Here is a 25,991-nt window from a genome sequence, read left to right as displayed (position 1 = left end):
AAGTTGTCTTACAATTTATACATTTCTCACAAATGAAATTCAGTAAATATCTGAGTTGTGTTTTGGGCTAAAAAACCCAGAACTATATAAAAGCCACTGCAACACTCAGTGAGCATTACTGGGTCAAACATTGCCCTGGATTACTCTTGGCGAAGTTCTGCCTTACAACTTCTAATTAACATGGTAAACAGGAAACACGCAACAGCATCGCCGAGTACACATGCATATTTGCATTTTAATACATTAGCCCTTTTTACATGCCGGTACGATGAATACTTGTTTTGAGACGTCTATTTCAAAACACCGAGAGTACCTTCTACCCCGGCGCCCCAGACCTCTCGAGGAGAGGGGGTTCCCTCGGCCGCACGGACCCTGCTTCGGCAGCTTCCAACTTGTTCCCTGCTGGAGACGCCCAGCTCGCCCGCCCCTGACAGTGCCCGGCGTCCCCCAGCGCCCAGGGCGGCCAGAGTTGAAGCCCCCGCGGCCGCCGATCGGGCTGCAGAGAACCAGCCCAGCACCGCCCCACCGCAGGAGCCACGGCCCCCGTTCCGCGCGTTACCACCAGGGTGAAGCCGCCCGAGGCTGCCGCTGTCCTCCTCCATCCCAAAACGGGATAAGCCGGAGGAAGGTGCTGTGGCGGGGTTTACCCGCCGCCGCATCCTCGCCTCACCGCCCCGCCGAGCGCCCGACACTCACCGCCCGGCTCGGCCCGGCCCGGCTCGGCTCGGCGGCCCCTGCGCGAAGCCGCCCCACGCACGCCGCCGCTACCCGCGCGGCTGCCCCGGCGCCGGCCGTCTGTGCGCTCCGCCTCGGCCCGCCCCCGCGGCCCGCCCCGAGCCGCCGCCCCGCCGCGGGCAGCGGCTCTACCTGGCCGGGCCGCCCCTCCCGGCCGCGGAGGGAGGGGCGGTGGCGGCAGCGCCGGACCGGCCCCCAGCGAGGACCGCGGGAAGCGCGGGCGCCCCCGGCCACGGGCGAGGCCGGCGAGGGGGCGGCGGGGCGCGAGTGGGCGCCGCGCCCCGTAGGTGTCCCGGCAGCCCGCGCTGCGGCTGCCGCCTTGTTATTGAGGGCAAAACGCCGCCCCGGGCAAAACCGACGCCCTTTGATGTTGAGGGAGAAGCACCGAGGGTTGGAGGCGGGCAGTTCGCGCCGCCGCCGCCCCGGCGAGCTGCAGAGCGGGCTGCCCGGCGTGAGCCGGCGCCCGGGCCGGGAGAGGGGCGGCGCAGGGCAGGGGCACCGGCTCGTCCCCGCCCGGCACGATGGCTGCGGGGAGCGGAGCGTGGGAGCGGCCCGATGCCGGCCGCCCCCGATGCCGGCCGCTCGGAGGTGCCGGGAGCAGGCGTGGCTTTCCCCAAGCCCGGGAAGTGTGCGGGGCTGGCACCGCCGGGCCCCCGTGGGACATCTGGGTTCAAAGCCCTGCGGGAGGATGAACCCGCATCTCCCCCCTCGCACGGGCGGGCGGGGCTGGTTGCCGTCTGTGCCTGCCCTGCCTGGCCGCCCCCGGGCCGGGGACACGGCTGCCCGCGGCCAGGGCTGCCCCGCCTGCCCCCGGCCCCGCTCGGGCCGCCGTGAGAATGACTCCGCGGCCCAGTGGTGCCGGCGCTCTCCCCGGGCGCTCAATTAGTATTTAATGTTTAATGAATGCTCAACAAGTCCTCTTCTAATTAAGGCTTAATGACTTATGTGAAGTGGAACAGCTTGAACAGGAAGGACCACGCAAGTGTCACTTCGGAGCGTCTGAGGGCCCAGCGCGGAGGCGGGGGAGACACCAGGTCAGCCTGCCTACGGCTGGCCGCGGTGCCCGGCCTGCGGTGTGTCTGGCCCTTTGGCTATTGAAGAAAATAAGGACCTTTTTTTATGGAGTCACTTCCTCCTCCAGCTGGAAAAGTGTTAAGTTAGTTATTTTTTCTTAATCAACAGCCTACACCGTCTTGGCTCAGGAGAGCCACATAGAACCTATTTAATGCCAGTGAACGTGCAGCAGCAAGGCTTGCCCAAGCTAATGAAAAATACCAAAAAACATGAAAAACACAGAGCCTAAAGTGGGGAAGGGGTAGAGTTGACTTATACAGCAACCTAAGAGAAATCCATGGAACCCTTGTATTTGCCTACCTCTCTTAACCAGTGTCACTCATTGAACTGATAAGTACCAACCAAGAACTCTGTCCTCACACAGCGATCTTCTACCAGTGCTCTTCAAATAGGGCAAGCTTAAGGTCATTACCTTAAGCTCAAGTTTTTGTATTGTTGGGGTTTAGGTTTTATTAGACAGTGAAATAATCTACAAATGAGAAAGTTGATGCCTGTCTTTTTCCACTCCCTTTGAGGACTTTTTTCAACCAGTAGAACCAAAACAATTAAGTAAAGAGCAATATTAAGAGCTGCAATAAGTTCAAACAGCTCAGACAGGTGAAGTGCTTTAGTGATAACAAAACCAACTATAAATTTCCCTATCAGATCATGAGTAATGCAGCCCAATTACTAATTTGTTATTCTATGTATGTATTGCCAGTGCTAACTAATTATAGCGAAAGGACAAGATGACAGTAATGAACACTGCCAGCTAAAATAATCGAAAATACAAAATTTTCACACTTAATGCAAGGTAATAAGGAAAGATACTGATTTCTCTGGTAATTCATAACAACTACAAGTGTGAGGAGGATGACTATATTGATCATGCTAAAAACTGTTGGAAGGAACACCACAACAGGGGAAATTTAACTTTATTATTGTGTCAACCATCATATTAATAATTGGATGGAAATAGCTGTCAGTCTTCTAAAGTAGTTGGGAGTACATTATCAACCTGACCATCATTATTACACTTGCTGTCAAGTTTTTAGTTTGCAAGATTAAACCTGGAAAAATTAGTTATTTGAACTGGCGATCTAGATTTTTCTCTTCCCAGCCACTGATTTCCATAAAATCCATGGGAACTTAATTACCATTGAGACGTCTCCCCCTTTCAAATGTAGTTTAAACTACAACCAACAAGTTCAAAAGGTGTTGAATGGAAGTGAGGAGGGACAGCCAGCCAGTCCAGTCACATAAGCCTTGTTTCCTCAGGGAACAAGGCTAAAGATTTTTCCTTGATCTTGAAATAGCTGCCCTATGTAAACTGTTTTGAAGTAATTTCTTCATACAAAGTACCTTAATTATATACAGCTCTTTCAAAACACATAAAAGACCAGGTACTTGCCCTGAAGAGCTTGTATTTTAAGTCAGATAAATGTAGGTGAGCCAGTATTGCCAGTGCAAGAGGGCACAGAGACCGAGCATCTCAAGAGACTCCCAAGTGGGACCCAGCCTGCCAGAGCACAGCACGAGAATGCTTGACTTCACAGCACTGTATGGAAGTGTTTGATTTCAGAAGGCAAGAAATACCCTTGCTCTGCAGATCAGGCTTCCTAAATGTGCTTATGCTCAAGCATTCTTACTCTTAAAACACTAGCTGCCTGAGAAATACCTGATCAAAGGCATGGGCAAGTGAAAAATCTAGAGGACCTGCCTACCCATTCCTTGGACAGTGTGGAGGAAGCCATTTCAAGCACTCTGCATGAACCTTGAAAGCTGTGTTCTAATCTGAAAGCAAAATGCTGCTGCCTTCTTAACCAAGAAATGTAAATTTTGTTTGTATTTATATTCATACCTGTTTATGCTAGCATTAAAATATTTCCTCTGTTTTCTGGCTGGGTTTTTTTTTTCTCATTAGCTAATGTAAGTTGCCACAGCCAAACCCCTAATTTAACACTGCAATTAAACATGTGCTTTGCTGGTCTCCAGTGAAAAGGGAGCATAAGCTACTATGATCTGTTGAATCAAAATTTCAGGATGTGTCTTGAGGGATCATTTCGATGTTATTTTCTTAGATGAGTTCATCTGAGTCAGCTGAACATAAATGAAAACACTTCTTAGAGCACACATTAGAGAAAAAAGCAGTATTTTTACTAGTCATTAGCAACTTTGTGGTAACTAATAGATGGTAATATCTAGTGTGGACAGTTCTTTAATTTAAACATTTATTTTCCAGCATATGTTCATTTTCAGAGGGGAAAAAAAGCAACAAACCATTTAGTGAAGAGTAAGTTTGATCTTTAGCATTCATTAGAAGATCATAAATGGCTGGATTTCAAGTAACATGAAAACTTCTGAGACCCCTCTATCTTCAACAATTCTAATAGTGTAGGACCCTTACAAATTTATGCTGGAAAGCCACTAATGCGAAATATCTTCACATCACACTATCGCAATTCACCCAGCCATGAGAAACAGAAAGCCTTGAAGTTCTAGCAGTCACATGACATCCCAAAAAGGGCTTTAGCCAAAAATATTTAAATAAATAAACTATTACTCTTCAGGCTTTAGCATTCTGCAGAGATTGAGACTCAAATATATCACAGTAACAGTGCCGGGCTTTGTGAGGCTGAAAATTGCTCTGGAGTATTGCTGGCTCATCGTGCTGTGAAAATATTAGCAGAAAAACTGGAAGGAACAACATACAAATCAAAGCTAAGAGAGAGAAAAATCTGAGAAGCACAAGACCCACTCAAGTCCTAGAGAGAAGAGTTTTCATACTGCTCTCCTACAGGTGAGTGCCATAGCTACTGGCAGAGAGAGAAGGAGCGAGTTGCAGATGGAAATAAAGGCTTGGTGCTTATTTTCTTCTTTGAAAACCATGGGGGGAAAATGTACTTAACAAAACATTTGACCTGCGTCAATTCTTGTTGTGATTCCCTGAATGGAAAAAAACAGTTATATTTTAAGTTCATCTAAATGATCTCTAAACTTAACCAGTTTAACTGACCTTGCTGTCAATTAACTGGATTTGAATTACTTCAATTCACTATACTCATTGTTCATTGTTTATGCTGACCCTTCACAAAGACACAAAGGGGGGGTTACTATTAGGAAAATATGGCTTATGTTATTTTAACTCCCAAACTGCCTTCTTCTGCATATGAAGAGTTTGGCATATACTCTCTAATTTTTTTTTAGCATTTATTTTAAGTATACCATGTTCCAGGTTGACAGTGTTCTCTTCAGAGATAGAGAAAAAAAAAACATACTTTAAATTTAACAGGTCCACTCTAGCATGGAATTCACTCCCTGCCTCTTCCAGCTCTTTGCCTGCTATTCACATAGAGGATATAAATAGCAATAATTGGATTTTAAACAATTTCAGCTTTACTTGAGCAATTTGTGCTGGGAATACAGTTATTTAGCTTCAGGAACTCACCTGAGTAAGCCTAAGTAAATGCGAGACTTGAGCAGAGTGAAGTGAAACAAACGTAACTTTTCTTAATAGTAATATTTTTACACATACTGTAAATCAGGGTATTTCAGCGAAACATTTCATATCTTCAAGAGAACAGGACATGTCTGCTTCCAATTTGTTTTTTCACTATAAAGGTAGATTTTTAGTTCAAACATACATTGGAAATTGACTCTTTTGTAACAGCATATGGATTAAGGAGACTAATGAGCCTGCATGTTTAATGGATTTTTTGAAAGGAAATAATCAGCTCAAGAAGCATAGGTGTATATATAAATTATTTTATACCATAATATTTCTTAGGTGACAAACACCAAGATGTAGATCTTGGATGTATTAGAAAAGAACAGCAAAACTGAAAGGAGCAAATCACATAAAATCAAATGAATGGAAATCTTTCAAAAAAGCTCAGGAAAGACAAAGAAGCATTGATAAAATGAAACAGATCCTTACATGAGTATTTAGGAGAGCAGAGAGATAAATAAGAACGGGCATGTCAGAAAAGGCATGTCTGCTCCCATCTCCTCTTCCCCAGAGCTAGTTATTTCCATAAACTAAAATCTTTCCCCCCTCCCCTTCTGTCAAGAGGAGCATCTGTCGGTTAAAGAAATGCTCTATAAAACTAATGGAGATCAGTAGATTTTATGATTTTAAAAAAGTAACTGTGTATTAACATGAAGATTTCTGGTGGGGTTTAAAAAAGGGAATAAAAGAGAGTGTTTTTTGCCTTACCATGATGATGATAATTCTTTCTGCTCTTTACAGAAGAATAAACAAACTATCGTGTGTGAGATGCAGTCCTGTGTGTCAGTAACCAAACCCTTTTTCTTAGCAATCCTCCCACGCTTTAACCCCTTCTTTCTTCTGGCAGCACTCAGGTAAAAACAAGCAAAAAAAAAAAAAAAAAAGGAAGTAGTATCTGACTTGAGCCTTTCCAACTGATAAGTCATTTGGCAGACAAATTAGAACTATGAAAGGGGCTCAATTAGAGGATAGGAGAAAGAACTGCAGAAGGGTGGCAGCAAGTCCTTCAGTAAGCAGCTCTACAGAAGCAGAGAACATGTTGCAAAGAACTACAAAGTTAGTGTTGGGCAAATGCCTTACGTGTATTAATTAACATGCAATACCAGAGCACAGATATGCAACAGCAGGAGAAAATATACCACACACGTTGGTTCTCACAGACCTGGTTACTGTTTTCTGATCCAGATTTAGGATGGCTAAAGAAAAAAAAAAAAATCACCTCTGCCTTTATGCAGAGACTGATTTATGTCGGCACCCTTGGTTCTTCACCTTCCTAGGTTGGTATATTAAAACTGTATTTTTCAAGGTATTCATGGTAAAATGGTACTAAAAAGGGACTTGAAAAAGCAGAAAAGAACTAGCACCAAAAGCAGGAGCAGGGATTATTCAATAATGAGTAACTGAGAGAATATTTAAACTCTCCTGAACCTGAAAGACATCCAGAAAAAATTTATACGCAAAAAGATAGTATTAACATAAATTATTGCACTTGCAGCTCTCTGTGTTTCAGTACAAGAGAAAGTGAGGAAGTTTGATATGGGTTAGCCTCATAGCTTTGCTCTCAGGATTTTGAATCTTGCTGCTGGGTCAGAGCTGTATCACTAGATAATCTTCTTAGCGTAAAGATTCATCAAAACTATCTCTTTCAAAGCAAAGAGTGAAAATAAACATATGTATGTTTTGTTCTAAGAGATAGGAACTTGAAAGTACTTTTTCTGTTAAACAATAAAGCATAAATGGCAAAAGCATTTTGGAGAGGAAGAGCGTGGCTTGGAGTCAATATTAAGTCTCCTAATCAGAAGCCACAACTAACAAACGTAACCCCTTTCCTTTTTTCATTTCTGAATGCAATTCACAATGATAAAGAATCTATTATGTAAGTGGTTTTGATTTAGAAGGTCTCTTTCTTCTACACTTGTAGGTCTCTCATCTCTTTTGTGACGAGAGTACAGTGTCCTGTCACTAAATGGTGTGTACTGGTTAGTATACATTTAACATAAATTGCCTAATTTAGATCTACAGCTTACTGCAACACTTACTTCTTTTAGCTGAACTATATACAAACTATATTTGTATATAGTTACCAGAGACAAGAAATACAATTATTTTTTCTGCAAGCTTAAGAGTATCTGTACCACAGACTGGGCAACCAGTCTCTGGAAATCAGCTCTTTCTTAAGCACCATCAATCTTACTCTTCCCCATGCTTTCACAGAAAAGTGTTGCTGTCAATGGGAGCTCAGCAGTCTGGAAAGTCTATGGCACTTGAAAAAGTCTTACAGCATTTCATTAAATGATTATAGGGCAAAAAGGAAATAATCTTACAGAGCCACATGTATTATCAGTCTTTGCCAAAGAGGGCACTGATGTGGCTACTCTGTGCTGGTTAACTGAGCTGGATTTTCCGGGGCATGACACTGCACATGGCCTGGCCTTGAGTCCTGTGTACATTTTTGGGTGCCACAACATAACAAGGATATTAAACTGTTAGAAAGCTTCCAAAGAAGGTTACAAAAATGGTGAAGGATGTTGAGGAGAAGCTGTATGAGGAGTGGCTGAGGTCACTTGGCTTGTTCAGCCTGGAGAAGAGGAGACTGAGGAGAGACCCACTGCAGTCTACAACTTCCTCATGAGGGGAAGAGGAGGGGCAGGCACTGATCTCTGTTCTGAGGTGCCCAGTGACAGGACCTGAGGGAATGGCCTGAAGTTGTGTCAGGGGAGGATTAGTTTAGATAGCAGGAAAAGGTTCTTCACCCAGAGGATGGCTGGGCACTGGAACAGGCTCCCCAGGGAAGTGGTCACAGCACCAAGCCTGGTAGGGTTCAAGAAGTGTTTGGACAATGCTCTCGGGCACAGGGTGTGACTCTTGGGGTGTCCTGTACAGGGCCAGGAGTTGGACTTTACCCTTGCAATCATATTCTATGATTCTATGTAGCTCAAGAGTAAGGCAGAATTTCTAATACACTCCTGTGTCCAGTGTTTCTTTTTAGGTGGCTGTAAGTGCTCAGCAGAGAAATCAGCTATAGATTGTCTCACAGTACTAGGTATGAAACCTAAGTCTCACCTGCAGTTTTAATTCAGTCCAGGGAACAGATGCCCAGGAGTTAAACTAACTAAAGCACCAAAGTGTCCTTCAGCAGCTCTAGCTCTAGATATGTAAAAGTAACTCATTATGTAATTTGAAATTTAAAAAAACTGAGATTTTTTCCTTGGGTAGCAGATAGTCTGAAACTATAAATGGAAAACTAAAAGCCTTTTGCTAGCAGCACAGGAATATAGACTGTCACAGGGCAAGAGGCAGAAAACCATCCTTGTGAGCACTGTGTTACTAAGGTGAGGTTGTTAAGGTGTGAAAGAATAAAGACAGTAAACAAACTGCAAATTGGACTGCTAATTTGATCAAAGCCAAATTTCATAAACAACAAAGTGCTTATGAAATGTTTAACATGTTTAACATGCTGGCTTCGGAAAGTTGATGCGATGGTCCTGTGGTTCTGACCCTGAAAACCACTTAGCAGAATGAAAAATGACAAGATTTAATCAAAGTTTATTTAAATATGAAATTAATGTAGTCTCTCTTCTCCACAGAAGCTCTCATTAAATAGATTAAAATCATGCAATGTGAATCCTATTACACATTATACCAGGGTATCATTTGGTACCTTTCAACTGAAATGTGTCTCAAGTCAGCCCCTCAATATCGAGGTGCCCAACATAGCAGCTGTTTTGGAAAATTTGTGTTTGATAGCCTGTGCACTTCAAAAAGCCCTTTTATGAAATGTATAAAGTGTTTACACTCCTTGATAACTTCTTTGATGTATAGATTTTCCATCATTTACAAATGAAGAGCTTTAAGTACAAGGAACTATTATTCCTTGTACTTAAAATACTATTATTCCTTGTACCCTAAAATACCTTATCCTGACTTCATAAAAAATCAGCTGGATACCTCATTTTACATCTGAATTACAGTACTATAACTTAGCATTTTTTCCAAATAACAGTGTTCACCTAAGGCTTCCGGAATTCATTTAAATTATTTCTTACAATAATTATTACAGAGAAGCGCCTAAATATTGGTTAGAATAAACTTTATGAAACCAGTATGAAGAAAATGGGAATGACTCCAAACCCACTGCTTCCCTATAGTGTTGTGGGCAAAAACGTAAATTAAGTGGAATAGTCCTTCCAACTCTTTGCTTATAATCCCACAATTACTTCCATATCGCAATATTCTCCATTAAGCAAGAGAAACTTCTTAGAGGAAATGTTCTCATGAAATGCATTTTTATTCTTAGGTGTGTTTATTTTAGGCTCCAAACAGAACTAATTAATGCAGAAAGCATTAAAATAAACAATTCATCTGTCTAGAAAACAGATCTATTATTACTTATGAAGAATAAACAGAGATATATGTTTTCCTGCTATGACAGATTAATTACTACAGTCATGCTGCATTATGCTACTGTGCACTCAAACTGCTAAATGTTAGCTACTGAGGAGATACAACTACAACAGCATTTAAATTACACTACTATTACTGGTGGATAATTGGATGAAATTTCTAATTCCTACTTCGTATTAAAAAACCCACATCATGTCTTACCTCTAAAAATGTATTTTGTGGATGAACAATAATGCAAAAGGCAATTAGATGAAACTGGTTGAAACTGTACATTTCAGAAATATGCAGATTTCCAGGAAATGTAAAGAAAAACAGAGAGTTATTGATTCTGCACTTGAATTTCTGAAGTTGTTAGTTTGGATATAGGCCAATCCAACATACTCCACAACTGGCTTTGGTATCTGTGGCTTAGAACAACAGATTTGACAAAGTACTTTTAAAGCTAACCCTTAAAAGCATCATAACTAACCATAGTTTTAGCTACAACAGTTCTAGTGTTGGGCTCAAACTATTTTAGATACTTTCTAAATAAGTTACAGCAAAACCACTCCATTAGCAGCTCCTGGAGTCCCCTTTGCACAAAGTGGCTCCATTATTTGCTGGTGCTGTGGAATGCAGGAGGGAGGTGGTTGTCGACCATTAAAACCTGGTAGACAACAAGTGTTTCCTGTATGCAGAAGGCAGGCGTGAGTCTTCTCCCCTGTTCCTAATCTACCACTTCCCTCCCACGCCTTCTTGGCACCTGTTGGGAAAGGCTGGGAATACAAATCTCTCCTACTCTGTAGGGTTTTTCTCTAGCTGCCTACCCTTTTCCTCTGCAGGTGACTCCATAGTTTTTCTCTTCTGCAGCCCAGGCTTTCCCAGCTGGCCACACGGTGAACCCGACAAAGCTTTTCAGTTTCCCAGCTTTGCACAAGGCTCTGAACAGCAGCCAGCAACAAGGAGGGGGAGCTTCTCTTTTGCTTGGCAAACACTTGGGAAAAAACCCTCGCAAACTGTCTACACATCTCCCATGGCTGGAAAGTGGGAGTCTTTTTCAGGTCCAAAGTCAGAAATTTATCTAATAGAAACTGTCTGACACACCAGACAAAAAAAGATACCCTTTGTGTTTCCAGAAGCAAAACCATCAAAACTCCCCCAGAGAAGAGGGAGGGGAAAATATCCAGAATTACCTATGTTGAGCCTTTTAAAATTATAAATTTCTCCAGAGGGAACATAAAAAAACTAAATGGATCTTCATGTTCTTTTTATCTGAACTCTGGTTGTTAAACATTTATGAAGTAGTTTGTCAGATTTTTCAGACTTTTCAAAAGCTATACTTTTTAATCTGTATTTTCCTCTGAGACAATTATTCTCTTGGGGGTTTTTTTGTTGTTTTTTCTTTTTTTTTTTTTTTTTTTCCCAGCAAATATATCCTAGAAAGCAAAATGGTAAAAGGAGAAGAACAAAAAAAAGGGAGAGGAGAATTGTAAAGACAGGAGAGGAAAAGAAGATAAATTTTCATTTGCACGTCATAAGATATGATTCAGAGGAAATTAAGATGTCATCATAAACTTCCACCATAAAAAGCAAAGTCTGTAGTAGAGAACATTACATTCTATTTAAATCTTTAAATATTATGTGTAACCACAACAAACTGAAAACTTATCTGGTGAAATGTTACCCCCCTGTGATTTTTTAAAGTATATTTGTAGGAATGGTAGATTTCTTTTACTATCTTTAAATCTTATTGAAACAGTAATTTAGGCAGTTTGGTTCTTTAAGTGGGTCATGCTTTGCTTTTGCAGATCTTGAGCCATGGCAGGTTGAGTGCTTGTTTTAAAGAGGTAAGTGAAGAAGCATTCCAGCTTATTCACTCTAATTCATTAGTGTTTGAGACAAAACCAGAAAGATGAAGTTTTTCATGACTACCCTCTTCAAACCCATCATTACACTGCAGCTGGCACTACAGAGCAATAAATTACACATATATGTATGCATACACACATTCCTAATTGTCACACACCTTATATAGCTTAAAAAGTGGCAAAAGCCTGGTCAGGAGGAATGGACTATTAGTAAAAGCTGTGTGTTGCAACCTGCTCAGATCTGAGGGTGCTCAGGTGTACTGTGAGCCACCTGGTCACGTAGCATGGCAAAATGGAAAGAGGGCCACACCCAAGGAGAGAGCAGAGCCAGCTGCCAAGGTCCTGAAAACCATTCCAAAACATTGCACAAGTGTGGAAATGGTACAAGAAAAGCACGATGCAGGACGAGTCCTCAGCTCTCCAGACTGCAGATCACTGCACAGCAGCCCAGCATGGAGGCCAGAAACAAATCCCTGGTGACTCAAAGAGCAACTTCACAGGCCTGTGCTCACCAAGGGAAAGAGAAGGGAGGAGTATACCCTTGGGAAGAAAGCAGTAAAGTGCCTGCTGTCATCCTAAGGAAAAGTTACATACTAGCATAAGTAACACCTGTGAAATGTTGAAATGCTATGTAGCTGCGTGTTTGGCATGATGATACACAGAGGTGGGGCAGATAAAGGATGGTCACCGATAATACCAGACTGCCTGGCGCACACTCCCATGTCACCGTGACCACAGTCATTTTGTACTGTCAATGCTTGATCATTGATGACAGACCTCCTAAATAATTTGCAATGCATGAAGGGTTCATTGCCTTCCCTGGGCAATACCACACTGAGTATGTGGCTGTCCACATTATCTCGCTCGTGCAAAGCGCAGACGTGTGCTGGTTTGATAGACCTTTTATTTTGTCCCTGCTTGGGTGACTGTAGTTTATTCAGCAGCCCAGCCCTGAAGACCTCAGCGCTATCACATTCCAGGACAACTGCTCACATGACTTTAGGCCATCATTAATCCTCCCTACAAGAAACACATTTTCATCCACTGCTTCCACTGAATTTGTTCACACACAACATGCAAGAACTCAGATGAAATTCAATTCCAAACAGAGCTGAATATGAATACTATTCAGGATGCAGATCCAAAGTAGAGTTGAACATAACCTTTTTATACTTCACCTGCATCAAGGTGAATGTATTGAATTGCTCAGAAGGACAACTGTCCAAGTGACAGCTGTCTTAAATTGCCAGCCAAGAATAAATACATGCAAGTTGTCTGACACAAGTTCAGGTTTGTTTGGATGTTTTTAACTCTATATATATAAAACCCCAAGAAACTTCCCAATAAGCTTTGTGAGTACTTGAAAGACGTCTATCAGAGTAAGAAGTTACTGGTATCCCCACCTTCAAATATATTATTTTGAATATATTTGTGAAGGGGTGAAGGGAGTCTTCTTGAATCAGTACATCCACTGCCATCTTGAATGCTAAAGTATTAGACTACAATATAGATTCCTCCTGCACCAATACTCCAGGACCTATATTCCTTCTATGAAAATGATTCCCTCCTGTGTTTTGCCCTTCTTTCAGGCCCATGTTTGTTGTTAGCTGTAGTCCTGTACACCTACAATCAACCACAGCTTAGATGCTCTCCTATTAATCTCACCAAAAAGCAGCAGAAATATAAGAGATGTTTTCAAGGTCTCTCTGAGCCAGCCATAATAATGGGACATAATCTAACCTAGATGTTATTTTTAGGAAATAAGAGAGTTGGTGTCTTAGCCATGTTGGAAACGGCAAAATTAAAACCTTAGTAAGTTAATACTGAAGTGAATTTGTGGTTCAAATGGGGATAAGAGGAATAATGAGCTGGGAATATGGAAAAAAGTTAACCGACAAGGAAATTGCCATGATGCCATCAGTCTAGTCAGCAGCACAGTATTTTATTAAGCAGAGAAGTAATTTTGTTGAGCAATACTCAGAGAGGTTTTGTCATGGATAGCTGAGAACCTTTCTTGTGCTGTAATTAGCCATAGATTTCCAGACTTTTTGGAAGACAAAAGGACAAGCATATCTTCAGCAGACTAAAGCTAAATCACAATAATCAGATAGTTTTCTAGTGGACCTGATGCCCAAGCTTTTTGACATTGTGACTTCTCAGAATTTTGGTTCTCCGCCTACACAGTGAGTATGACACTGCATGTATAGCTAGTTGCTTGATTGTTCTGTCTTCACTATTAGGAAACATGGCTGAGTTGAGGACACCTGTCATCATCTTCCTTTAAAGAATCATATCTTTGTATCCAGAGCATCTCTGCTGCAGTGTTAGGAATGCTTGCTGTGTCCTGGGAAACCTGGGCAAAATGATGCTTGACCAAAGGTTTGTATCAATTATGGATACTCTAAACTAAGCAATCCTTAATTCTGTTGTGTGTCTCAGATCAATCGTGTTAGAAAGGCAATTCTACTACTAATCACTTAATCTTTTAGGGATGCAAATATGAGAATTGTAGTTCTTTAAGCAGAGACATACTATAAACCTGACTTACAGCAGAATCCCAGAAAAGCACAAACCTTTTATCATGTAACTGAAAGCAGTTAAAAGACAGAAACTGCTTATTCAGTTTTCTCAACACTCCTACTTCAATATTTGGGTTAGCTTTCTTTCCTATCTGCTGTGAATTTAATCTATTAATAATTAATTGTTCTTGATTTGTGGTTTTTAGCTTGCTTTTGTGCCATCTCTTTGATCTCTCCTCTCTTGCCTTCCTCTCGTCCCTTCTCCTATCAAGTCCTTAACAAAGAACAGGCACAGGTAAAGCAATGGATGTGCAATTATCACAGCCCAAAAGCAAATGGGCTTGATGTACACAAATTCCTATCACATTTCTCTTTATTATTTTCCATAAAACCGTGGTATCTAGGTTCTATCAGTGCAGTAAACCTTACTAATGCTGACTTACAACGGCAGCTGGCTGCTCAGGTATCCTGATTCAGCATTCCTACAGGTACAGCAGCACCCATACATTCAAATATAAGGACTCTCTTACTTCTATATTTTTTAAGTGTTAATGTTGAGGAAGGTCTGTGTCAAAGGACAGTACCATGTGTTATTAAAACTGAAAGAATTAACAAAAGCCAAGTTCAGTCCTCCACTCTTACTTAGTGCTGTTCTTTAGGAAGAGCTCACCTACATGTGCATTCTTGCTGGCAGTTGGTATTATAAAGATTATCTGGACATGCTGGGGCAAATTTTGCTTTGTTTCCATGATCCTGAGCACCCCTTTCAGTTAAATATACTTATGGTAGTCAACAATGCCATTATGTCTCTGTAGACCATGCTCCTAAATATTCTCTCTGCAGAAAAAGGTTTGATAGACGTTATAGTCAAATTATTTCCCCTGTGCTTTGGGGCTTTAACATTTGCCATGCCATGTCAGTTTACTGGTTTATGACACTACTCACCAAACACTGTGGACAAGTAAATTAATATACAGTGGCTTCTTGAAATACAAGTATTTGTGAGAGACATCACTGTGACTTAAATTGTCAGCATTTAAATTCTGTCCCAGTTCTGCATTTCCTGGCTTCCATAATGATTTCAGTAATTTCTCTAAATTATGGGGTTTTTTCTTAATATTTATGGTGATGTTGTGTTTTTAATTATGAATTGCATACTTATCAACTAAATAAATTCGAAAAAATACTTCTGTATTAATTATCTCACACTATTGCAAAACAGAGCATGACTCAGAGCTAAACATCTTTAGAAACTCTAAAAGTTTAAGGGACAGAGCAAATTAAATATTTGTTAAGTGTATAAGTGCTTTATCAACCCTATAAGAAATGCTGGCATGGCCAGGGCAAAATGAAGCATTCTTTTTCACTTCCCACATTTCTCCACCCTACTCAACTGGTTTGGTTTGAAAATTTGATTACTTCCCCCCCCCATGAATTTCAAAGTAAGGACTTCAGTGTTCTTTTCCTATTAACATCACTTTCTTGTCCAAATCACATCATGGTTGCAGCCCAAGAATAGGAACAAATTACACTAAAAGGACAATAAGTAATTACTGTGCTGATCAGCACTACAGTTTCCTATTAAAAGCCATACAGACAATGAATAATGTAGCTGTTCTGGGTGTTGTCAAAGAACTCTCATGTGATCCATACTTCAACACATCTGTTCTTTTTCCATTCTCTCTATATACTTTTTTCTTCAACTGATACAAATATGTCAGGACAGCAATCCCAAAGTCATGGCTTATGAATTATATCCCCAAAAAATCCTTAAGTTCATATCTACATTTAAATATATACCCATACATACATATCTGTATATGTTTATAATTAGAAATGTAAATAAAGTTACTACACATAGTTTAGCCTATAAAATATTTATTGATGTATTTTTGATTGATTTAAATGAAAGAAATGTATTTATTCAGATTTCCCATAAATTAGCGAACCAGAGGCACATCACATGTAGGTAACTCTCACAAGCAGACCTGTCTGTATAAAGAACTTAAAACTTATACTTTAAATTTAAAACACGGGAGCTACAGTCTCCTCTGGAGGGACGATAATGGGGAGCAACATGATTAAAAAGTAGCCCTAGCACAGTGAGCACAAATATGACTAACTCAAAAGGGAGTAAGTGAATGCCAGTTTTGTGCAGGGATTATCGAGGGATTTTGAATCTATGTGTCTATTAGCAAGGGGGAGGGAATTCCTAGCAGAAAAAAAAAATAAAAGAAAGAAAAAAAGGAAAGGAAAATTATTCAAATGGTTAAGCCTGGGAAGGAGGTGTAAAGTGTGACCATTATTTCAGAGAAACAAGTTACACTTGGGGAAGGATGGTGGCTGGAACCACCACTGGGTAGCAAATGACCTGTCTGCACTGAACACTCCCTCCCAGTGAGGTGCACAACCACCCTGAGGGACCCTTGCCATATTTCCCACACAAGGAATAAAAGTAAATTTACCAGTAATTTATATAACACAACAGTTACACCAAAGAAGAGGGAAAAAAAAAAAAAAAGCTGAGCATATGTGTAGTTAAGCACATAGAAACTCTGGCAAGAATCCAGACATGCAGCACAGCACTGAGCAGGCTTTTTTTCCCTGCCTTTTTCCAGCTAATACAATAAAAATTTGTCCTGCTGCAACATTTAATTATCTGGAAAGATATAATCTATTTCAAACAGCTGAAGGAGAAACTATCTAGATTGTAAAAGAAAACAAAACAAAACCAAGGAGAAACCCAGCCCCCTGCCTCTCTCAGGTGACTGCCTTCCTCTAACTCTCCTTCACCTCAAAAGAAAAACTGTCATATAATTTCCCCTCCTTTTTTCCCTTCACTCTTTGCACAAGGCAGGTTTGCGTTCTCCTGAAACTGTGGAGGTTTTTTCTCCTTTGAGAAAAGCAGCACCAGCAAATATTCTCAGCCCCTGCATAACTCATGTTGTAGGACCTTGGCTAGTAGGTTTTGTTCGGCTTTCTCATTCCAAGCTGGAGAAGGAGGCCTTCTCTTCTTTTGGTCTCAAATTCTGGGAGGAGATTGGTTAACCACTGAAAGGAGTTATCTATTCAAAATTGGGGTGAACCTTAAGGCAGCGACTTGTTCTCCTGTGGACAGGTTCCTCTCACCTATCCATGAACTGACAATTTTGTTGTCTGTTACTTTGGAAAGTGATTCACCTGCTTTTTCACTTACTTGGTATGGAAGTTTATCAACTGACTGTATAAAATGCATTGTTTCTGCCATTTAAAAATCACTCTGGGAGGAAATTTAGTAACCCCCTGGATCCCAAACAGACTTTAGGTTTTGTTATTCCTTGAGAAAATAAACCACTGTAAGAAAAAGCAGTATGACAAGCTAGGCTGAATGTCTTGCTAATATTTTTCTGAGCAAGGCAGACAGAAATTAAAGAAGCAGATGAGGAATCCTAACATGAAAATATCTTAGACCTTGATGAACTATCATCTTGAAAGATGAGTTAAAAGAGCAGGAGGAATTAGGGATCTGCATATCTGCTGTCTCAGGAATATGGCAAAGACAGTGATAGAATAAACTCATTTAATCCAGTAATTTGACACAGAATCAAAATGGGCTTCCATAGCCACACCTGGGTGTTAGAAGTACTCCACCCAGTTTCCTTCAATGAATATTCATGTCACAGAACTGAATCTTTGTGTGAAAGGCAGTGGCTGTGTTCAGGTAGCAAGTAGGTGTGAGAACTCTTATCTAGATGAAGAATCCTGAGAAACCTTTGGACAGGTACCTGGTTATAAATCTGAAAATATGACTAATCAACACCTGAATTTAAGAGCAGAGGCAGCATTAGAGCCCACAGATGTGACTTAGAAATAAAAAAAGATGTTGAAACCTAAGTATCTCACATGGAATTTTAAAGTCTAGATTTTTGTGTTCATTATTCCTAATGCAGAGGAAATATATAAATAACGAAGCAATACAAACTCCATTTTCATTCACTCATTTTACTATCAGCAGAAGCCAATCTAAATTTGAAATTGTTCTCTAAGGGAATAAATGCCTTTCAGTGTAACTTTACAGAAACCTATCAGCTTAACACATGTTTGTCTTTAACTACATAATTTAAGGTCATTTGAGTTTGCCATAGCACAGGACACCTTTACCCTTGGTATCAGTATTTTGTCTGTTGAAGCTGCATGACTGCAAAACACACATTTCATCTGTGATTTGGTTCTCAAATTGAATTATTATTAATCCAAAAAGAATGAAATTACTCAAACATTCAGGAAGTTGTTTCTTCATTCATAGTGAGAACACTGGCCACATTGTTTTATTAATAAACCTAAAAAATATTAAAAAAACAGATCATAAAATCATGGCCACAGCTACTTACTTCATGCAGTATAGGCTGTATGACAGCTCAAGCAATCCTCAGTGTGAATACACACAGACATTGTAGATATAAACAGGAATCTGAGAAACCTATTTTCCCTTCACTTGCAAACAAGCTCAAATTAAATGCTCCAAATGCTCCTATTTAGCTTCATTTAGCGAAACTGGAAAATGTAACCAGTGAAGTAATGGGAATTATTTGAGAATTCTTTTCCCATTATTTGGGAAAAGGAATAAGCTGAGTTTTAGAATCCAGAAATAGTGTATTTTGTGGATCTGACATCTAGAAATTATTTCTAAGGACTTTTTAATATTGAATAATGTGTTATCAAATGTCTAGTTGCCAAAATACCAGAGGAGAAAGAGCTTCAATTTCATGAAACAAATGTTTTGCACATTAAATTGTACAGGACTAGAAAATTCAAGAATCACAGAATATTCTGAGTTAGAAGGGACCCACAAGGATAATTGAGGCCAACTTTTAAGTGAATGGCCCATAAGGGGATCAAAACCAAAAATGAAACATATACTCAAATTTGTATGGTTTTTAATTTCTCATAGATCCAGTTACCTCCAGTGACTTAATACATATAGGCAATTTGTATTTTTATAGGAGCACTCTGAAATCTTTCATTGTTATATAACTGACATTTTTGGTTGTTCCAATCAGAATCTTACAATAAACAAAATTACAGATTCCAGAAGGCCTTGCAAAGGGAAAGAAAGTGAAAATCTGTACAGAACCAGAAGAACATCTGAAACAACACCAGAAGTATTTGATGAGAAAGAAATATTATTACAGAAGGATACCTCTCTTTTCCTAAGAAAATGCTGTAGTGAAAAGAAGTATTTTTACCTTATAATTTGGGCAAGACAACATTTACTCATTGAGTAATACTATCAAGCAAGTGATCTTAAAATTATTTTAATATCCTGCTGTTTAATATCACTATGGAAGTCAAACAAAAAGAAAGAGAAACAACGTTGCACTTGTACATCAAGAGCAGTTGCTGTGAAGTACAGGAAGAGGTGAGATGAAGATTTGTTAAACAATCCTGGAAGAAGATGAAAAGGGAAAACTAGGGTATACTAAGATAGAAGTTTATTAGAGACTAGCTTTTTGGGTGGAGAGAAGTTGTCTTTTTTGATCACACAAGGGAAGCATCCAAAAGAACAAAACCTGATGGCTTTAATTACTTCTTGAAATTAATTTTTTTTTCTGTTGAAAAATAAATACAAGAAGGAGACAGTCCAACAAGTTCTTGGAATACGCTGGGGACAGCTTTTTCTTTAGAAGGTAAAGAAAACCATTAAGGGAGTGGCTATTTTAGATCTTCTGCTGACTAGGGCACGAACTGGCTGAGAGTGGAAGGCAATCTAGGTGAAAGTGAACGCCACCATTTAATAATCACTAACATAGAAAAGGAAAGAAGCAAAATCAAATTACTTTTTTTCCCCCAGAAAACAGCCCCAAAATTTTATGAGCTCCAAAGACTGATAAGCAAGGTTTTGTAGGAAGACTGTTTAATTAACAAAAGAATGTAGGAGAGCTTGTCTTAGTCATTGCTGGAGTCAGTTCTTAATTACCCACGGTAAAGGGAATAATATGAATTAGGCAAAAAGAGAGGATAAAACAAATTAGTCTGGGCACATTATTCTGCAAGACTCTACTCACTACATTTACTTTTGAAAGGCTTATGAACAGACTTCCATAGAAAGAACAGCAACAGAGAGGAGCCTGATGCAAACATCTTATGTTTTCTAATCCACCGTTTTCTACCACTCTCCCACAAGAAATGCTGAGGGAAGGCAGGGCTTCCTTAAATCCCAATCCCCATAAACCATCTGTCATCAGCAGGTGACTGTGTTATTACACACATTAGGAGATTATCCCAATACAAAAGAAACTGCTGAATTCACACACACACACACCCCCCCAGGCAATTTCCTTGATTTTTATAATTTATCTAACAATCAGACTTTTGCATTATACATCAAAGTATAAAATTATGTGGCCTAGTCTCACTCACTTTTAGAAGCTTCATTTAAAAGGTTTTAAATGTTCTTAGTAAAAATGGATTGATTCCAGGTTAGAGAAATGACATCAACAGTTTAATTTAGCTGTAAGTATGAACAAATTTTTCCAGAAGAACTTAATGCCAATTCAGAGCTTTCTAAGCAACAGCTGGACCCTCCTATTCTTTCCACTGAAAAATATGAAACATCTACTTGCTTTTCTAGAAGTCCCTGGAAGACGCTAATATACAAGACAGCAATAGGGTGAACAGCAATTTTTTCTGTTGGAAAGCCAATTTCACAGCTAGCTCTACTACAATGGAATGTCATCCCAGCACGTTAAACGTGCCATTTTGCTGTTTTGCGAAGAACTGAGATCGTTTTGTAGGATGTTTCAACACTATCAACAGAACTAAGATCCTGAATGAGACCAAAAGGGATATTTGGGGTTTGTGTTATTTGTGTATTCAGCTAAAAACCAATGAGTCTTTTCCAAATGCAGAAGTTAGTAGGTAAGATTTGCTGGCTTGAGAAGACTGAAAAATAAATGTGTTTTGTTTTAAAGACAGAATATTTTAAGCCTTCATCAAATATATTCAGATGAATATTAGTTCCACAACCAAGAAGAAAGAAACTTTTTCAATTACTGGCCTGCTGAGTACTTTTGTTAATGTGGAAAAATAGTATTTCTCTCTCCACGTAAATATTACAATAAAGACAAGAATGGCATTGCACAACTTTGTCTGCAATCTGAAATTAAGTTCTCACATTAGAACAGGAGTAATTAGCATTTTCCCTAGCTTGCTTCCATGCAGTAATACTGCTGCCAAGCAAATGAGTAACACTACATGAGCTAAATGAACACTAGAAACAAACGTGTAGCCATTCCTCCTTCTCTGGGAAAAAAACTTACCAAGTGTCCCGGTTTAGGGCAAATTTAGGAGAAAAACAGTACGGGGTAAGTGGGGAACTGTAGAAATGTAGGTGTTGTTCCTTTATTATTTTGGCTTATGTATTTTTTATGAACAAAAGGAAAAAGCCATATGGTTTGTGGGAGCATGTGGAATATCTCCTCGAGCCATTTTCTTTTTTGTCTGTTCATTATGTACCTTCCTTATTTCCGTACGTGTTATTAATTTGAAAATTTTCCAGTACTTCAAACTCAGGTCTTTTAAAGGAAGACTACAACTGTACCTTGTGTTAAATTTTGTTTACAGAGTAGACATCTTCATGATACAGGTGAGTGTGTTTGTGTATACCTACGTTTATATAAACACACATATTTCGTTTTCTCCTACCTTTCTAAGTGCTGCTGGTAGTGAGGCAGTAGACATTGATATCGCTGGGAGAGCGTAAGAGTGGGGGCAGATTACTGAGGGTGTTTGGTTCTCCTGAGCAGTGCAGCGTCTGCCCGACACATCATAGTACCTGCAAGGAGAGGAAAAATGGCTCAGTTAATGCATTCTAGAAAAAAAATAAAGTCTGAGTCAGTGTTTCCTGTATTTCTGACAAAACACTAAGATGTTTTCTCCTGTTGCAGTGGTTCCAGGCTTCTGGCACTTTCAAAGCTTACTGCTTTATTTTAGCTAAACCACTTGCTCCTCTTCTTAGACATGAATTCGTCCCACCTGGTTCAGCTCTCTGAAACTAACTTGTCAGCTTTTTCCTGGTAATGAAACAACCAAAATCCAAATACAACACTCAGCAGGATAACCACATCAGAGCCACAAGGCAGAAAAATTAGCTGTCTTATCTCCTGTCACTCCACCTCTTCAGAGACAGCAGATTACAACATTTGGAGTTTATAGTTCCACATTACATCACATGTTCCATTCACTTTCCTTCTGGAAGCTGTCTCAGTAAAGGATCAGTTGAATTCTCAGAACAAGTCACTTACTGGAAAGAGGCTGTCCCAATAGAAGTGTATACAATCTTTAAAGCAATACATTCAGTCCTAAAACTTAAGAAACCTCATTTTGCTTATGTTTATTCCACAGTGTCAAATTTCAAATTCTGAATCCAAAGAATGTGAAAAAGTTCACTTAGACTCCTCTCAAGAGAGAAATAAAATAGTAAAAACTGACCAAGTCATAAAATCTCTTCCATTTCACTGTCTGAAAAGTTAAAGTAGCAAGAATCCAGAATTCTCTGAAGATAGTTTTATTAAAAGGTTGATAAATATAATAGTTTATATATTTTTTTGTTCTTTAGATAATTCGACAGTTGGTTAAAATGCAGCTTTTTAAAGTGGTATGTATTTTGATATTTTTATTTCAAAATTGGACTGAATCTTTCATAGGATCAAAGGACAATTTAGGTTGGAAGGGACCCCAAGAGGTCTCTGGTCCAATGTCCTGCCTGAAGCGGGGCCAGCTATGGGAACACACCAGGCTGCTCAGGGCTTTACCCACCCAACTCTTGAAAATATGCAAGGGCAGAGACATCACAACCTCTCTGGACAACAGTGAAAATGTTTTCTCTTACATCTAATCTGAATCTCTCCTTTATCAACTTTTTGCTGTTGTCTTGTGTTCCCACCATGCACCACTGTGAAAAATCTGGGTTTGTCTCCATTACCACCCAAAGCTGCCTCCTCTCCAAAACTGAACAAGCCCCAATTCTCTACCCTCCTTTCACAGGGCAAGTGGAGCCTCACAGGCAACCACATTACTGGCAGCCATCCAAAGAACTCACCCCATGTTTGAAACATTGAGATCTCTAGGCAGAAAAAATACCCTCATCAAATATTTTGAAAAAGTCTCAAAATGCTCTTGTTTTGTTTTGTCCTCAAAATATGCATATTTTCCATTTTGGATGGAACAAAACTACCTTTTTCCCACAGGCTTCTTTTCCAGACTCATCATATTGTCCCAAATCCAGCTCTGTTTGTACAGCTTTATTTGCACATTCAGTTTTATAACTGACTTTCATATAGAGTTTTCAAAGAGTGAATAAGTGAGCAGAAAAGCCTCAGGCATATTTATAAAGTTGTTCAGTTTATTGCATAATTGTGGTGAAAATGTTTTGACATTTTAACACATATCCCAATAAACATGTGCAATTATTTTGTTTATTTACCTATTTCTAAGGAAGAAACTGCATCACTCTTAATAGCTGGTTACCTTCCCCAGGACATAGCTGACTTTGAGCTGTCCATCTTGATTTTCATGTTCTGCCTCCCCCGATAGAGCTTGCTTTTGGGGTGGTTCCACACACATTGCATGTGTGAAAATTCAAAAATCACATCAAAAAGCTGCTCAGGTAGTGCTGAAAGATCCTGTGGCACCCTACCTACCCTGTCTATGGTCAATACTGCTGAAGGGAGTAAGAGTAGGCTGAGGACTGTCAACCCCGTCACCCAGAGCAATGGAACAAGTGACATGATATGGGCAGGAGACCAGGAAGACATTTGGCTGAATAAGGAGTCAGGGCGAGGAGGAGGAAAATAATGGCACACCAAAGGAAGTGGATGGAAGAGCTGTCAGCTGTTGAGGTGACACTGACACTCTGCAAGAGGCCACCATTGGCCATGGTACTGCTGGGCTGGTGACAAGCATCTGCACCCCAAGTGATATACAATGGACATATAATAACAGAAAATATCACAGCACTAATCCCAAATGCCAAAAGAAAGCCAGAGGAAGCTCTGGAAGCAAATGCTTCCTAGGTAAGAAGACAGGATATTTCACCAGGATATCCTTTGTCCTGCTGCAGAAGAGGACTGCGCTGGTCCCCAGACAAGCCAGCAACATCCACCTGGGAGGCACCTGCCAGCTCCCTTCCACCAGTGAAGGCTAGGCCTCCTTGGGGACATCCTCACACCTTGCCCCATGTGCCCCCTCCTGATGGCCATCAGTCCCTGAGACAGCATTAGACCTCAGGGTGCTGGCATGTCTGCAGTGTGGTAGCCAGAAAGCTGCTGCTTTCAGAATAGTGAAGCAGCACTGACTCTTTCTGGCACCTTTTTTGTAAAGGACACAATTTCACACCAAAAACCAGAGCTGACAGAAGCAGCCTGGGAGGTTTCAACCCAAAGATGTTGCACTGGAAAACAGCCAGCTCCAGATTTCCAAACAGGTGAGAAAAGGTGCTCTTTGAATTTCTTCATGGTTTGAAGTCTATCCTCCCAACAATCTGCTGACGAGCTGAGCTCACCAGAGCCTCCAAGTTTTACTTTATGGCACTGGGCAGTTTTCCAGGGAAATGCTGCAGTACGCTTCCCGCCCCAAGGCATGGGCACACACACAAGCTCCTGAGGGCAAGACAGGGTGTGAGGCCACAGCACAGCATCTCTTCTGCCCCAGCTGCTCAGCCAAATGCTCTCCTTCCAGCCCAGATGCAGAGCAGCTCACCCCAATGCATGGCAGAGAAACTCACTCTGGGGCAAGGGCAGGTGGGGGGACAGTCACCATAGAAATTGAGGCACTGTCAACCCACACCCTTGCTTTTCTCACCCAGGCGTGTTTGTGTAACCATACTCACTTGCTCAGAGCCCCGAGGCTCTGAGGGGAGAAGATACTTGCAACACACTGAGCATGTTATGAAACCCTCCCAGACATTTTGCTCAGCAGTAACTACAACAGCCCCATGTTACCTCTGCTTTTTCCAGCACAAATCCAAACCATACCCCCATACCTGCTATCATGAAGAAAATTAACTCTGTGCCAGCCAAAATCAGCACATATATTTTCATACAGCTATTAGTTACAGTAATAACTAATTTTACAGTGAAGCAAAAGAAGAGCAAGAAGGAGGCCTTGGAAATTATCAAGCTTTGGGAGGGAGCATGAGGAATGAAAAGGAGGATGGAGAAGTTCTGTAGGTAGATACATATTCTTTATACCTGATTTACAGCAGAACTACTGACTGGTAAAGGAAACCACCAGATGGGAACTGACCAGGCAGTGCTCTCTTTATGCTGCAGACCACACAGTTTGGCCCCATCACTCTTACCTGTCCATGCCTTAATCCTCAGTAGCAAAACAATGTTATCTTATTAACTATCTTAACATATTGACCGGAAGTATGACAGTTACAAATAATTTTGAAGGGAACTAGCTTGTAGACAAAAATATGTAAAGACAATGTAGGAGCAATGAACATACAACTCACTAACAAAAAGAAGAGAGTGGGTTGCCATACATTTTAACCTAACAGTGCTTACTAAACTAGCATCCTTATAAATTTTACAGACATGGCTTCCCTCATAATCCATCATATTCAGCCCTGCAATCCACCTCCCATCTGCTGTTTTCCGGCAGTCTGTATCCAGTAGATTCTTCTTGCCTATTAATTCCCACTTTTCAATCAACACAGTATGAGATCATTTTTTAAGAGAGAGCATGCATGAGCAAGAGCAACTTGATTACAATGGAAAGATATTCTGTTTATTCTCTACCCAGTCTTCCCCCTCCCACACCATATCAGGACTAGAATTTTTCCCTGGGAGCAGCAAATATCAATTCGATCAGCAAAATGACTGACTAAAGATTTACTGCAAAACACAGAACAATATGAAGAGCAGTAAGGGGCATTTCTCT

General features: G+C 40.5%; 1 protein-coding gene across 3 annotated transcripts in view; it reads right to left on the bottom strand.

Moving 5' to 3' along the window:
- CRYBG1 (crystallin beta-gamma domain containing 1) overlaps positions 1-21,875 on the bottom strand; it is a 62,540-nt gene extending 40,665 nt beyond the window's left edge. The window contains exon 1 of one of the 3 annotated variants that reach the window (XR_010358561.1): positions 21,750-21,875. Coding sequence is in view for 1 of the 3 variants with exons in the window: in XM_064412834.1 (XP_064268904.1) it covers positions 21,750-21,785 (36 nt within the window). In the remaining 2 variants the exon portion in view is untranslated. Of the gene's footprint in view, positions 1-696; positions 800-21,749 lie in introns of those variants that run through there. The other 2 variants (XM_064412834.1, XM_064412835.1) reach the window with 2 other exon arrangements.
- Positions 21,876-25,991: the final 4,116 nt, after the last annotated feature.

The sequence above is a fragment of the Passer domesticus genome, chromosome 3, assembly GCF_036417665.1.
Source record: "Passer domesticus isolate bPasDom1 chromosome 3, bPasDom1.hap1, whole genome shotgun sequence".
NCBI lineage: Eukaryota > Metazoa > Chordata > Aves > Passeriformes > Passeridae > Passer > Passer domesticus.
Note: the sequence above shows the minus strand (reverse complement) of the source record. Positions and strands in the feature narration are given on the sequence as shown.